Source organism: Populus trichocarpa, chromosome 3, assembly GCF_000002775.5.
Source record: "Populus trichocarpa isolate Nisqually-1 chromosome 3, P.trichocarpa_v4.1, whole genome shotgun sequence".
NCBI lineage: Eukaryota > Viridiplantae > Streptophyta > Magnoliopsida > Malpighiales > Salicaceae > Populus > Populus trichocarpa.
The window spans coordinates 4865182-4881150 of NC_037287.2; the positions used below are offsets into that span (position 1 = coordinate 4865182).

Genomic DNA, 15969 nt, shown 5'->3' on the forward strand with positions numbered 1-15969 from the left:
CTTTGGCCACTAGTCTGGCTTTGAACCGATCAACATACCCATTAGCATGCCTTTTCACCCGAAACACCCATTTACAGCCCACAAGATTACAATCAGAAGGAGAAGGCACCAATTGCCAAGTATTATGACGCATTAAGGCAGTTAATTCGGAGGACATGGCCTCACGCCATCTAGAATCAGCAAGTGCAGCAGTGACACTCGAGGGTTCCAAAGAAGATGGAAGGGGATGTTTGGTAACAAGGAAGGTTTTTTTGGTTTCATAAATGTCATTCATGGACCTAGTAGTCATGCTATGAACACGCACCGCAGCAGATTCAGATGGAGTAGAAGCAGGTAATTCTATGGAAGTAGGTGGATCTAAAAACAGAGGAGAAGATGGAACACTTACTTGGAGAGAAGACGGTGCAGAGGACGACCCATGCTCAGATGATGGCAAGACTTCAGTACCCACATCCAGAGAAGTGCTGGGACGAGGTGAAGCAAAGAGTAGCTTTGGTAAGGAGATAAGCACAGGAGATTGTTGCCCAGCAGGTGGAGAAGAAGAGACACTGTTAGGACTGGTCTGTTGAAAAGGAAATGTGGCTTCATGAAAGATGACATGTCGGGAGATAATTATTTTTTTGGTAGAGGGCTCAAAGCACAGATATGCATTTTGGGACAAGCTATAACCCATGAATGTGCATGCTTTTGATTTCGGCTCAAGTTTGTGTTTATTGTATGGTCGGGTTAATGGATAACAGAGACAACCAAATTGTTTGAGCTTGAGATAGTTGGGTCTTTGATTGAATAATTTTTCAAACGGGGATTTATTATTTAGGGTGGTAGTGGGCATGCGATTGATAAGGTAAGCAGCAGTTTGAAATGCATAAGGCCAATAAGAGAGAGGCATGTGAGCATCGGTGAGCAAGGTAAGACCAGTTTCAACGAGGTGGCGATGTCTCCTTTCAGACATACCATTTTGTTGGGGAGTGTGAGGAGCAGTAGTGTAGTGACTAATGCCATGAACAGAGAGATAAGTTTTGAGGCCAACATATTCCCCACCATTATCAGAATAAAGGCTTTTAATTTTGGTGTTGAAACGATTTTCCACAAGATTCCGAAATTGTGGAAAAATGGTTTGAACATTTGATTTTTGAGTCATGGGATAAAGCCATATATATTTGGTAAAATGGTCAACAAAAATAACATAATATTTAAATCCATTAATGCCAAGATCATGAGATGGACCCCAAACATCCGTGTAAATCAGTTCAAGTGGAATAGTGCTAGTAAGACCATGAGTACTAAATGTTTGACGATGAGCTTTGTTTTGAGAGCATGAAGTACACAAGGAGGAATGGCCATTTTTATTGATGGGTAAAGAATCTTACACTGCAATATTATGAAATGCAACACACAAATTTCTATTCATTTGTTGTAACATTTATACAGTCTTGGGAGCTTGACATTTGAATTCAAATGTGTGTAACGGAAGGTTATTTACAATCAGAATTAATAACAATATTTCAAACAGATCCTATAATTATGGAGAGCACAAAATCTGGCATAACTCATGGTAACAGCTGCGTTTGAATTTGTTGTGATTTGATTTCATCAGATTCCTTGATAAAACATGTCACACTAGTAGGCAAGGACAAACTTAGGGCCTTACCTGCGCGCTTTGTCTTCTAACTACTTCCAATGGATATGTGCAGCAAGACGGAGCCAATAATTTTTTCTACCATGAGCTATTAAATAAATATATAAATTTTTTTAAGATAAATTATTAATTTATATACATAAATTTTTAAAGTTAACAATAAAGTTTTAATTTAAATACACTATCTAAAATATTAAAAAATAAATTTGAAAGTACATAAAATTGAAGTAAAAGTAAAAATAAACTCATTATTGAAGTTATATTCTTTGATGTTTTGTAAAATATAATTTATCTATAATCGAATCTCAATTGATATTGTAACAACCCCTAAAATAGCAATCTCATGTTAACTGAAAAACAAAGTAATTAAATTTTTTCCCTCTCTCAATTCCTCCTTGCTTCACTTGATTCTTCCTTAAGTTAGTGTTTTATAAGTTGAACTTTATAAGTTTACAAAGTTATTCTCTCACTTTTCTTTTCTTTTTTCCTTGGTTTTTTTTTATGTTTTTCCCTTACTTTTCTCTCTTTCTCTCTCGCCTTTTCTTTTTTTTATTTTTCCATTATGCTTCTACCCAGTCGACAACATATAAAAGGAAGGAAGAATTGATTTATTTTATTTTTTTAATGGCAAATAACCATTTTACCCTTAATGAGTTGTTTTGTTTTTATTTGGCGGTCTTTTTTTTTTGTTAGCACTACCAAACACCGTTCATCCTAAAATTTTAACTAGAGTTTATTCAATATATTTTAAGATCCCTCATAAAATTTCAACTCAATCTAATGGTCGGATTGAAAATTACACTCAATAACGTAAAACTGACTAAATTGTGATTTTTTTATTAAATTTCTGAATTTCTCCAAAAAATCTGAAATTTTAAACCAAGCTAAAGCATCATATCAGAAGTCTTCACGTAAATTTTCAGAAGTTTATGATAACTCAATCGAGAATTATAAATTTTGTTTTGTATAAAACTAGTCAAAAAATATTGATAAAATCTTGACCCAGGCTAGAGCCCACCCAAGCCTTTGCATTGCCTCCGCCCTTGTGTGCAGGTCGATCCAAATAACCCAGCCAAAGCTCCAAATGCAAGATAAAGTCCTAGGGAGTCTTGGTATTCTTCAGGAACTAAAGGAAAGAAGAAAAGAATGAGAGTAGAGGAACAAAGGTTAGCTATATATGACCAATTCCAGGTTGCTTCATATGTTTTGTATATGTTAGTAACACCGTCATAGTTGTTCAGGGTTATCTTGATAGAAATGTAATCCCCGGGTATATGAGTATGCACAATCATCTTAACAGGGGAGAATCTTGATTTTGACAAGGGTGCAAACATCTTCATTTATATACTCTCCTAGAGGCTGCTTTCCACTCCTATGTCTACAGAGTTTTAGGAGTTTGATGTTTCTGGCATGAAACAACATAATCAATGGCTAGTCTCCATCCCGCGATGTCTAGTTGGGTGTCGTTCATGAGCCTCATGACAAAGAAAATGCTCTCTAGATAGGCTTAGTGACCATTGAGACTGTAAACCCCCCAACATTTCATTATGCCCAAACTTCTCTGAATAATGCAATTGTCTACGGGTATTAGGTGTAGCATGTAGTTGTAGAGGTGTAAAGGAGGATGTTGTTGAGGGTGGAAAAGTCTAATTTGATCCTTGTGTTGCCAACATGGCCCAGGTAAGAAGTTGCACTTGGTTGATGAGCTGTTGAAGGTTTGGTTGGGCAAAAGTGTTTGCTATGACATGAAGGCCTATCACATGTTCTATTCTAGAAGTGTCTTGATTATTTGCCATTGATGATAATTAAGGATGTTAAAAACCAGTTCAAGGAGAATAGTTGATGATTTTTTTATCAGGTTCTCACAAACAACGCTAATTGATAATGTTCTAAAATCCAATATGATCATAAATAGGGTTTTTGAGTGTTTGGATATTAGGTAATCACACGTTTATGTCAATATTCCCTCCTCCAGAGTTCACAAAGTTGATGGTTGGTAGTAGAAGACCTAACACCCGTAAAACAATCCCTTTTGGTGAAGTTTAAAGACCCTCCAACAATAAAGTCATTGACTTTTAATAAAAGGATTGTTATAAATGAGAGAATGAGTTTTAAATTCTAAGAATAAGAATGTTTGTTCTTGTTTGTGTATAATAAATTCTCTAAGAATAAGAATATAAATACATAGAAAAAAGAAAAACGTGAATCCTTTATCTGGGTGGTTTAGGGAGTATATATAGCCCCCGAACCTTGCAATATTGCTTGAATGGAGGGGTTGCAGTGTCATTTATCTTTACAACATTAATACGGGATATATATATATATATATATATATATATATATATATATATATATATATATATATATATATATTTCCTTCTACAATATTAATGAGAGATAAATATCCCTTACATAATATTAATATTTATGGAAATATAATAGACCTTTAAAAGACTTTTATATATCTAGGTGTATAGGGAAATGATTATTATTGACTTTTAACATTTTATATTAAGAGTCATAAAAATAACAAAACAAAGCCTTGTGACCCAACATGAGACCTATAATGATCGTCAATTTCATACTTGGACATGGAATAATATCAAGCCCAAGGTGATGAGTCTGACAGTTTGTTAAACTCATTTATACTTGAGTTCAACACGTAACTGAATCCAATGATATTATTGAATCTGACAACTCGCCAGATCCACATGTACTTGGATTCGGCACGTAGCTGAATCCAAGGGTGTTAGATCTGGCAGCTCGTCAGACCCTCTTATACTTGAGCTCAACATATAGCTAAACTCAAGGATGTTGAGTCTAGAAGCTCGTTAGACTCATATGCACTTGAGTTCAACATGTAGTTAATCTCAAGAATATTGAATCTAGCAGTTCGTTAGACCCACTTATACTTGGACTAAGCACTAAGTTGAACTCAAAAATACATTAGACTTGGAAGCAAGTAAACTCATATTATCGGCATTTAACATTCTGTCCAACTTAGATATGCTGGGTTATTACCGTGACTTTGACCATCAAGAATAGTGATAACCCAGCATGCATATAAAAGAGAGAGGAGTACTCCGAGATCACAAGCAATGATCCCTCAAGAACAACTCGAATCAAAGCTGAGATAGGGCTGATATATAACATGTGCATGATGGTTATTCCAACTCTGGTGAAGAAATATGTACATAAGAAAGAGTACAAGAATGTTGCGTGAAGATTTACTCTGCAATGGCACCTGCTTGCTGCACCACCAGCGATTACCTCCTTGATACTTCATTTGCAAGACCCATCTAAGAAATTACTAGTGTCAGATTAATAAAAGATATTTTTAAGGGGCTTTATAAAATAAGTTTCGATAAAAAAAAAATCATGACTTGAAAATTTTTAAGGGGCTTTATAAAAAAAATAAAAGATAAATAATTTGATAAATTTATGTAAAAATAATAATAGCAAAGTTACAAAAAAGAAATTTTATTCTCATCAAATAATATTAATAAATGATTTTAAAAACATATTCCATACTTTAAACCATATATAATTATTCATAAAATAATTTTTAATACTACCATGAAGATCTTTAATTTTATTTAAAAATTATAGCATAATCATATAACTTTTTAAATATTATTTTAGTAATTTTATTTAAAAATAGAAAAAGCAAAAGAGTCATTTAAAAATGGCCAAACATACCTGGGCCTAGAAGAACAAGCCATTATACCTAAATCCTATAGATAGTTGGGAAACGCAGTTGTATCCATGTTTCTAAAATGATTAATTTTTTTATTAAATTTTTTTTTGTGTGTTTTACATCGTTTTGATACGTTAATTTTAAAAATAATTTTTTAAAAATAAAAAAATATTATTTTAATATATTTCAATATAAAAATATTTTAAAAAACAACCACAAAAATATTTCCAAACAGCTATAGGCATAAAAAGAAAGGCAGTGGATTCAAATTTAAAGAATAAAGTCCTTGAATGTTTTTTTTTTTTTTAGAGCAGTCCACTCAAGGTCATTTTTAAAATAGAATAGCTACATGTCTTCATCATAGGCAAACCACGTGTCATCCACTAGATTAAAATTCAAACACTATCAATGATTTAAAAACAATTAATGAAAACATTTAATATATTTTCACTTGAAAATATAAAAAAACACTGTAGGAAGCTCAATAACTATATTTTCAATTTTAAAATACATTTTAATTAATCTAAAAACTCAAAATTAAAATAAATAAAAAACATTAAATTTTGATCTATTTTTTTTAATAGTTAAAAACCACCTCCTCATCAAACTCCAATTTAAAGACATTCTCGTGTTCTTTAAACAGTTTTGTACTCGAGGAATGCCACAAATTAACATAACAACTTAGAAAGAAAGATGAAAGATTCATCATAGGACATTGACAAAATAATTTTGTAGTAAAAGAAATTATAAGAATTTTTTTATATTATAAAAACTATTATTACATACTAAAAATATATAGTAATTATACATAAAGACGTTTTTCTTACTATATATTTGTAAAAAAATTGTCAATCATTTATCTATTTTACTGAAAACTTGATTGTATTTTAGATTTGAAAGAGATTTATTTTTGCGTTTCAAAAACGCTTTTAAAAAAGATTTAAATTTTAAAAATTTTTTCTTTGCTTCAAAATAATATATTTTTAATATTTTCAGATCATTTTGATATGCTAATGTCAAAAATAATTTAAAAAAAATAATAAAAAATATTATTTTAATATATTTTCAAGTGAAAAACATTTTGAAAAGTAACCGCAACTACACTTTCAAACACCGGGAGGAAATAAAGAAAGATGGGAAGAGATGCTTTATTTTTTTATAAAAGAAAAACATAAGAACAAGGATGATAAATACTTAGATTGTTACATTTTAAAATTTTAAAATGATAAAACATCAATTTGAAAAACAAATAATGGTCAATCCTCTCTAAACATACTATTTTAATTTTTAAATTAAGGATTTTTATTGCACTCATTTAACGTAAAATGATGTATTTTTTTATATAAAAAAATGATATAATATGAATGAATATATAAAAAAAATAAAAAAAATTATGAAATAAAAAATTTAGATATTAGTAAAATTGATGTAAAAATCATTTGATAATAAAACAGACAATTGAAGTATAATATTATCAAGGTTTGGTAAAATACATAACTAATATAAGAGTTTGAATGCCTCATTTACCCTATACCACCCCCCACAGGATCCCTCCATAAACAGTTGCGCTTTTGTTAATTCTCTTCTTAACTTACAGTCTCTTTCTCTCTCGGATCTCCACCTCTCGCGATCTGCAAAAATGGTAAATTGACGATTGATCTGCTGTCGTTTTTGCTATTGACATCCCATTTCTGCTGTCGTTTTGTAGCATCCGCATCGAATTTGTTCCAATCTGCTTTGATCTGTTACTATTGTCATCTTAATTACGCATCTAATTATCTAAATCGTTAGCCTCTAATCACACAATCGAATCGTTTTCTCCGTTTGCTGAATCCAATGGGTGACTTTGGATTCAGTTACGCTCTGGTTGGTTGCTAGGAATTGGAGGCGCTAAATGTTCGCTTCGATTTGTTAGTAACCAAACGGAGTGTTGAGGTTCTGAATTTTTCTGAGATCTGGTGTGGTGTTAGTTACGTGTGGAATTTGATTTGATTTTGAAGTATCATTTTGGTTGCTTTGAAAGTGAAGGAAAATCTGGATTCTGGAAATACTGTTGTTTTGACTAATTTGGTTTTATTTTATTTTTGGATAGGATTCCTTCCCGGTGGTGAAAAACATTCTTCTGCTAGACTCAGAAGGGAAGCGAGTTGCGGTCAAATACTATTCGGATGATTGGCCAACAAATTCTGCAAAGTTAGCTTTTGAAAAATCTCTTTTTGCAAAGACTATGAAATCAAATGCTCGTACGGAAGGTTTGCATAAATTTGTTAAGCTATTTGAAAAGCAAAGTTTGAGGAATTATGCAGCTTTATTGTTTGTTGATTATCATTCTTGTTTAATGGCATGCATTTACGATGATTGGGTAGTTTTGACTCCCTTCAAAAATAGTTTCTTGGGTGCCTTTTCTTATGGGGGCAAATCACAATGCTTGTTTATCATGAAAAAAAAAACTTTTTTGTATTGTGTGAGAAATGCAAATACAGATATGCATACAGGCACTGATCTGTGTTCCATAATATATGGGCGTCTTTAGTTATATGAGCTTACTATGACACTTCTTACTCTTGAGAGACAAGATCTTGCACAAAATCCATCCTTTAGTTATATGAGCTACAGGTCAAAATCCTCTTTAGTTGAATTGAAAAGTAGTTGCCGCTCTACATGGCCCCAACTGCATGAGCAAACACATATTTTTCTCACACCATAAAAATCATTATATATGTTTTCCAAAAGTTATTTTGAAGAATCATTTGGAGATGAAGGGTGTTGGTTAATTGGCTGAATTTTCTGCATGTGGAAAATATTGGTCTCGTCTTAGTTGTGAGGGCTGCTTTGAATGAGATTAAATTTCTGCTTTGTCTTTGTTCTCATTTTGCAATCCATCCTTTTTATCTTTAATAGTCTGCTCTTACTAGTTAGTTGATAATCCTTAGTAACAGTTCATACTCTTACAACTTACTTTGAAGTTTGTTTATTGGGGTTCTTGACATTTAAAAAATTTCCAGATTATGTATTAGGACTGATAGGGTTCTTTATGTCTGCATTGTCATCTAATCTTCTCAGGCTTGGCTTCTGGCATGTTGTTTTGGAAATGTGTCCCAGTGAAACTTAAAATAGAAAAGTTAATTATGAGCCTTTAATTCTGTTCAATTGAGCGTGGAAGTTATGAGATACAATGTCACATGCATTCCTGATGTGTTGTTGTATGCAGCGGAGATTACAATGTTTGACAGCAACATTGTCATCTACAAATTTGTTCAGGATCTCCATTTCTATGTGACTGGGGGTGAGGACGAGAATGAACTCATCTTAGCTGCTGTTCTTCAGGGTTTCTTTGATTCAGTCTCTCTCCTATTGAGGTATTCTGTTTCTTGATTTGATTTAATGATTGTGTGATTTTGTTCTTGTGCAATTTACATTTCCCTGTCCTCAATTTAGGAGCAATGTTGACAAAAGGGAGGCACTTGAGAACTTAGATCTCATTTTCCTATGCCTTGATGAGATTGTTGAAAGAGGGTATGCAACTAATACTTTCTGTCAACCGCTTTTTTATGTTTACTTTGATCTTGGTACTGGGTATGTTTATTATGCAATTTTTGTTTTGTTTGGGAATTGGATTGACTTGCTATGCAATATGGGAAAATGTACTCAACTGAGAATGTTAATTGAAATGCAGTTTTCTACTTGTAGCCTTGATGGATAAACTTGCTGCAAATTGAAATCTTCATTTGCTACAGAACTCTAGATGCATCAATTGGAAGTTATAGTCCTGTATTCATGCTGTCTTTTAATGTATCTGTATTGTTATTGGTAGTTTGCATGGTGTAGGTGAGTTACTAGTTTTTGTCTATTTGTTTTGGTGTTCCTGCTTACATCAACTGTAGGGAAATGGTTCTGTTACCTTTTCTCAACCTTTGCGGGACAGTAGGTATTCATATAAATGAAGATTATTACAGAATGATAAAATAATTGAGGAACTGAAAACATTCTTATTCAAACAAATCCAATCAATTTTAAAAGACCATTCTGAGAGACTTTTGGTTAAATCAGACAATCATGAACTGATTATGAATTCCCAACCTCTTTGTCTCATAAGCCCAGGATTTTTATATTGTACTGAAAAAAAGTGTTGCATGTTTAAGCCCTAATATTGGATGGTGGGGGTCACTAAATTTCCCTTCCTAGGACCCTCTTGATCATATAAAATGTGTTTAGGAGAGGAGAAAGTGAGGGGAATGAAAATTTGAGGTGATTGAAATTTTTTGATTATTTGGAAAGGGAAGAGAAAGTGGAAGAGAATGGGAAATGGGAGGAAAATTTCCCATTTTGGCTTCCATGTTTTTGTTCTCCTCACAAGTGGGGAGAAAAATGGAGAGAATCTCAGCAATCTGGATGTCCTCTAATTTTACCAATTTACCTAATACCTACTAATCCTTTACATTAGTGTGTTAAAAGATATAAGGGCATGCACTTCTATTTTTAGAACCTCTTGCTTCCCTCCATCTTGTATTGTTTAGGATCATTTTCTCATTTTCAACCCATCCAAAGGAGGAAAATTATATTCTTTTATTTATTTTTTTCATTCTCTTTCATCTTCATTACCCTCCTTTTCTTTCCCATCATTTTCTCCTTTCCCAAACATGTTATCTTTTTCCTTGAAAAGTATTCTTGTCTGGTAGATCGCCCTTGCAAAGTATGAAATAGGAAGTAGCCTTTTATCTACAGAAAAAGAACTGACCAGTAGCTTCACTTCAGCCTCTTTTGTTGGTCCTTATGGATGTGTACTTTGACTGGCAGGAAGCCAAAGTAGTACAATTGTTTAAGAGAAGCATATTCCTATGCACACCATAGGAAGAAAATTTAAATTAAAAGTAAAATGGAAAATAAACCAAATGAATGGAAACTTAAATGACTGTCAAAATGGTGGCATTTAAGAATCACTATTTTTGTTGTGAACAAGTTATATTATTTTTTTTCATATGTGATACTTGGATGATGAGTTCTTGGCATCCTAACTTGATTGGTAAAGTCTGTCCTCCCAGTTGAACATCCTATTTTAAAAATAAAAAAAATAATTTCATTCATTGTCATTTCACTGGTGAAGATAATTTAATTTTGTTTGACTTGTATCAACCCATTATTGTGAAAAATTCTGATCCTGTTTCTCAATGTGAATCATTCAAAAATAAAAGCGGTGCATTCTTTATGTTACTACGTTGACACATTAAACCATATGCTGCCAATTACAGCAACAAAAAATTGAATGAGTGGAAGTCCGTTCCATTCTTTTCCTGCAATCTGCTTATATTTGCTTGTGATGCTATCTGGTTAATATGACAGTCAAGGTCTCTTACATATATTTTGTGCATTCATTCTTGCTTGGCAGCATGATCCTAGAAACAGATGCCAATGTTATTGCTGGAAAGGTGGCTGTAAATAGCATGGATCCTACTGCACCTCTATCAGAGCAGGTTTGATTCTCTCCCTGCCTGTAACTTTCTTCATAGTATTTGAGTATTTAAATGTTATTATGGAATCAGAAGTACTGAAAATTGCTAATAAAATTATCAATCTTTAAAAACTGCATGAGATAATGCTTGCTCCAAAATTCTCTAAAAACTTAATTTATTCGTAGAAATCATACTCTCCCCCCTTTAGTTTCTTAACATGACCACGACATTCCCTTCTAATGTTGCAGACTATAGGTCAAGCATTGGCTACAGCTCGTGAACACTTGACGAGAACCCTTTTTCAGTAGTTTTCACTCACACTCAGAGAAGGTGGCTTGGTTTTACTCTTTTGGTTATTTTTTTTTCAATCTATTGGCATTTAAGCAGTTCTTTCCATGTATTTTTGCCTGAGTTTATTGAACATCGAGGATCATTCTATTTAGGCTTGTAATCAAGCAACTTCTATCCAGCCAATAATGTCCCTTCTTCTTTCATTGTGATCCCTAGTGTTTCTGTATGTTTCTTGGCCGTCTCATGACTGTGACCATTATACCCTAAAGTTTTAGTGTTGTTTGCATTGTGCTGTGCACTGCATTAACAAACGAAAAGAAGCCTTAATCTTAAAGAGGGAGTTGGAAAGTCCTTTTTTCTTAGAACCACCATTTGTAGGTGCCTGGCTAAGAATAATGCCAGGTGACCTTATACTTTGGTCGTTTATTTTGTGAAATGGGGTCTGTTTGTTGTTCGCCGGTGGGGTGTGCCCAGCCTGAAGGCGCTTTGATAATGTGGGTTCAGTTCCCCTCCATTTGTCTCCTTTACCTGCTCATGGTGGCTTCGCCGGGGAATGGAGGTTGTCCGGGTGGTAGGATGTCATGCACCCTGGTTAGCAGTACCAGAAGCAGCAGCTATTCTGCATATGCTGGAATAAATGTGCAAATGATTCAGTACTTAGATGGTTTTAATAGTTAAAGAATTACTTGAGTAACAGAAAGTTAGTACTTAAATAACAGTTAGTTAGTAACCAGGGAAGAACAATATGGTATAAATATAGCTTGTTTAAGTATCTTCGAACGAGGGAAAATTTGAAGAGCATTTTGCAGTAGTGCTCTCTCCCTATCTCTTCAATCTCTCTTTTCCCTATTCTTCCCTCCCAAAGTTTATCTTCTTCTCTCTCAAAATCCATCTTCTTCCTATCTTATTAAGGCGAGACCTTAACCAGCGGCACCGGAACTACAAAAGATCCACCACAATCTGATTGATTGCAACAATTATCAAGTAATTATGGTGGAGAGTAACAAGTTAAGAGTAGTGGAGAAATAGGGCAAAATGTTGGAAGAGAAAATGCAACAGATGCACGAGGAGTTCTTGCAGTGGAAAGTAATAAATCAGAGACAATGAAAAGAATAAAACAAGAAGAATGATCGATTCAATTCTAGTTTTGATTCATAATGGCTACATTGTAGGCGATAGTGAACAACAATCAAGAAGCTGTAAAGGAAGGAAGAAATGGTTTACTAATAATAGATGAAAGGAATGGCCCAACAAATGATGGAACCCTCCCACATCCAAAAATCAACATAATAATGGAAGAAAGTTGCAAAATGGGTTTTTTTTTTGCAACATCCAAAAAATCAACATATATATATATATATATAGCATCCAATATTCCTTGTAAGATCCAAAACATAATAAATAGGTTTTTTTTTGTTTTTTTAACAAATTTTTTTAAAAAATAGTAAACTAACACAGTTAAAAAAATAATTAGAGATCTAGCACACTTTTATGTGTCGCATATGACATCTACGACTTCTATTTCGCAGATAGCACGTGCAACATGCGAGTCAAAGATGTCATATGTGAATTCATTCGAATTTTAACCTCAGAGATCCTTTCTTCCACTTTCTCTCCTTTTTTTCCTCCTTTATATCTCTCTCTCCTTATAGCTACCACCCCTTCCCTCTCTCCACCGCTTGGATTTCTCTCTCTTCATCGCTAAAAACACCCACAACAATACTACATCACTAATCTCTCTCTCTCTACCCGCGGTGGCTCCTCATTTTTCCAACCACCATCGGTTACCCTCACTACCCATATTCCATATGTAGAGGTATTTTGAACATTTCCCCTCAATTAATTTGATGTAATTTATGTTTAAGTAGTGTTAATTTAATTTTATTGAATATTAGGGTTTTGAATTAGAAATTAGATTAATTAGATGTAATTTAAGTTGTTAATTAGATATAATTAGATGTGGTATATGCGGTCAAAGAGGTCATAACAAAAAAACTTGTGAAATTAGACAGCACATATTATTTTTTATATTTGTTTCAAATTATGTGAACTTCAGTTATTGTTTTTAATCTACCTGTATGGATGTTCAATTATTTTGCAAATGCTAATACTCTTTTTATACAGGATCTCAAGAGAGACATGGTTTGGACTAGAGGAGTTTTGACTTTTAGAAATGACAACAGGTAGGGCCACTTTGTTGCTAATGTAGGTTTTGATAATAGGTTTGTTTTATATATGCAAGATCAAAATCGTTATGATGATATTTAGAGAGGAGAGGTTAGGAAAATATTTTAATTAAGAGTTGTAAATTATTATAATTTTAATGATTTTTATTGTTTGAATACCTAAGTTGCTTCATTTTAAGGGCGGTGATCCGGTAACACCTAGATAACATGCTTTGATGTAGTTATATGAGTGTGTCCGATCGTATGTTATCAAGGTTGATTTTTATGAGACTAGTTTACTACGTCTCATACATCTTGGCCACACATTAATTGCAGTATTAGTTGATCAATGGGGGCACTAGACGCACACCTTTCATCTACATGTTGGTCAGATGACACCCAAACTTCAGGATATGGCCTTGTTGACCAGTCTTTGGATAGATGGAACCCCCGTGACAGGCCGTGGAGGGTCTATTAATAGAGATACTTTATATCATCGTCTATTAGGACAAGTGCCTTCATTCAGTGCTTATAAGGCACAATTGCATCAAGTTGGCATGATTGGATATTAATTTTAAGACCCTCATAACATATGTAATAACAAACCAATTGATTATGTATGCTTGGGCATACATATGTAATAACAAACCAATTTTATGGCTTGTCTTGTTATATGGCGTGGGGCTAGACATTTCACAGTAAATACCACTTATGTCCATGATTTTTATTGGGATGAGTTGGATACACAGCTGCCACATTAGGTATGTATTACAAATATGTTTAAAAAATTTGTTATTTAAACTTTAGTTATTTAGTTTCGATTTATTATCTGAAATAAGTCTTTTATATGTTTTTATAGGTTATATGGATGTTATATACAAAGAACTTGACACTTTTAGCTTCACTTATATGCCGTGAGGGATCTGACATTTTGTTAACACATGTCTCGTTACATTGCTTTAACATTGTTGAGATGCATTGTTAGATCGGGTAATACGATAGTTTGAACAATCTCAGCATATACCAAATTATGTTGATACTAGAGATTAGTTGTACAGTATTGATCGTTAGGGTAAGCACGAGGAGAATTGGTTGGTAATTCGTACATCTTACCTAGTTCTCTGGGATGCTAGGAGATATCGTGTTTTTGAGGAGTGACATTTGACGATGATATAAATATGTACATGAGATGGTATATGTGTATTACACGACGTTTCATTACACCTACATAGTCACATTTCCTGAGACATCCACATAATTTGATGCACTATGCCCCCTGATATCTAAGATATAATCGATTGGTATGCAATATTGTTTTACATTCAATATTTATTAAATATCATATTAATTTTAATGTATGTATGTATATAGATTAATTACTTAGTACGGGAAGCTCAGAAAGTAACGACTATTTGTGAGTTCAAGTTCTCCCAATTGAAACTCGTACCCAAAAGGGAAGGCAGGAGGTGTCGATGAGATGGGATGTATTGTGGCCAACACTATACTTAATTTATATTGTGGTAAACTTCAATAGGCTGGGGAGGTTAAGTGTCTTGAAGTTGCATTAGTGCTAAATGAGAATGTGTATCATGGAAGTGTTAGGGATGTTGGTCCATCCACAAGTGTTACAGACCCGTCCACGAGCGATTCAAGTCCATTCATAAGTTGAGATGATATTGGTTCTCCTCACACCTACATGGATATTATAGATCTGTTCTCGAGTTGGATGAGTTGGGGTGATGTTTTAAACCCATACACGAGTGCTCCAGGTCCGTCCCCGAGTGCTCCAAACACTTCTACGAGCTGGAGCGATTATTAGATATAGTTACATGTTATTATTTGTTATGAAAATTATAAATAGATGTATAGTTAGTTTAATTTTAATAAAATATTATGTCATGTTAGAGGAGTCGCAAATCTTATCTACGACATATGAGTCGCAATTGACATCTGTGATATATGTGTTGTAGATCCCAATTACAAGTCTCTCAACTATGCTAGATTCTTAAATAATTTTTCACTTATGTCATTTTATTAAAAAAAAATAACTTTTTTTAACCGTGTTAAGTTACCAAAACACTCTAATAAATAATCTTTTTGAGAGCTAATTTGCTTGCTTGAAAAGACAAAAGAAATTTCCATCCTTTTTAAGTTTAGTAACCATGTGAGTTATCTTACCTGCTAAAAAGACAAGGAAACATACACACTCAGTAACAAACTCCAAAGGATAGTTTTGATAGTGAGATTTGTTTTCTTCAGTAATTTTTCTAATCTCAAATCTTGAAATCGATATTCAAGAAAAGTTCTTAATCTATATTGATACCCAACTTTATAATACATAATTTTTTATGAAAATCTTTTTTTTAATTGGTTGAAATTTCAGCCCAAAACTCCAATCCATAAGCATTGTTAACCCGACCTGTCCAATCTTGTCTGCTACGTTCTTTTATGTATTTTTCAAGTTTTCAGGAGCTGCACACATAAATTTTTCAAGCATAATTTTTTTGTTCACACAACTTTTTCTATATACAACATGTATCATTTTCTATGCTAATAACGCACATTACACAACAACTATAACATGACACATCAACCAACAAGCAATTATGACTAGCCAATGGTGTTTTTCTATACAAAAAACATGGATGACACTTCCAAAGCACCCAATTTCTCTTCTAATAATATGATATCCTTCTTCATTAAGAAATCTAAGGCATATGTGTATAA

At 33.2% G+C, this 15969-nt stretch overlaps 1 protein-coding gene across 1 annotated transcript; it reads left to right on the forward strand.

Annotated features, from left to right (window-relative positions):
• The first annotated feature begins 6810 nt into the window (after window positions 1-6810).
• On the forward strand, window positions 6811-11280 carry LOC18096792 (coatomer subunit zeta-1). The gene is made up of 6 exons (XM_006385352.3): window positions 6811-6978; window positions 7429-7588; window positions 8548-8695; window positions 8775-8852; window positions 10723-10807; window positions 11035-11280. Exons 1-6 carry the CDS (start codon window positions 6976-6978, stop codon window positions 11092-11094), a joined length of 534 nt encoding a protein of 177 aa, XP_006385414.1. The 5' UTR covers window positions 6811-6975; the 3' UTR covers window positions 11095-11280.
• The last annotated feature ends 4689 nt before the right edge of the window (window positions 11281-15969 follow it).

Bases quoted from the DNA above. Each gene is read 5' to 3' on its own strand.
- LOC18096792 (XM_006385352.3), top strand. The intron at 7,589-8,547 runs GTTTGCATAAAT...TGTTGTATGCAG, and splicing joins ATCAAATGCTCGTACGGAAG to CGGAGATTACAATGTTTGAC. The intron at 8,696-8,774 runs GTATTCTGTTTC...TCCTCAATTTAG, and splicing joins TCAGTCTCTCTCCTATTGAG to GAGCAATGTTGACAAAAGGG.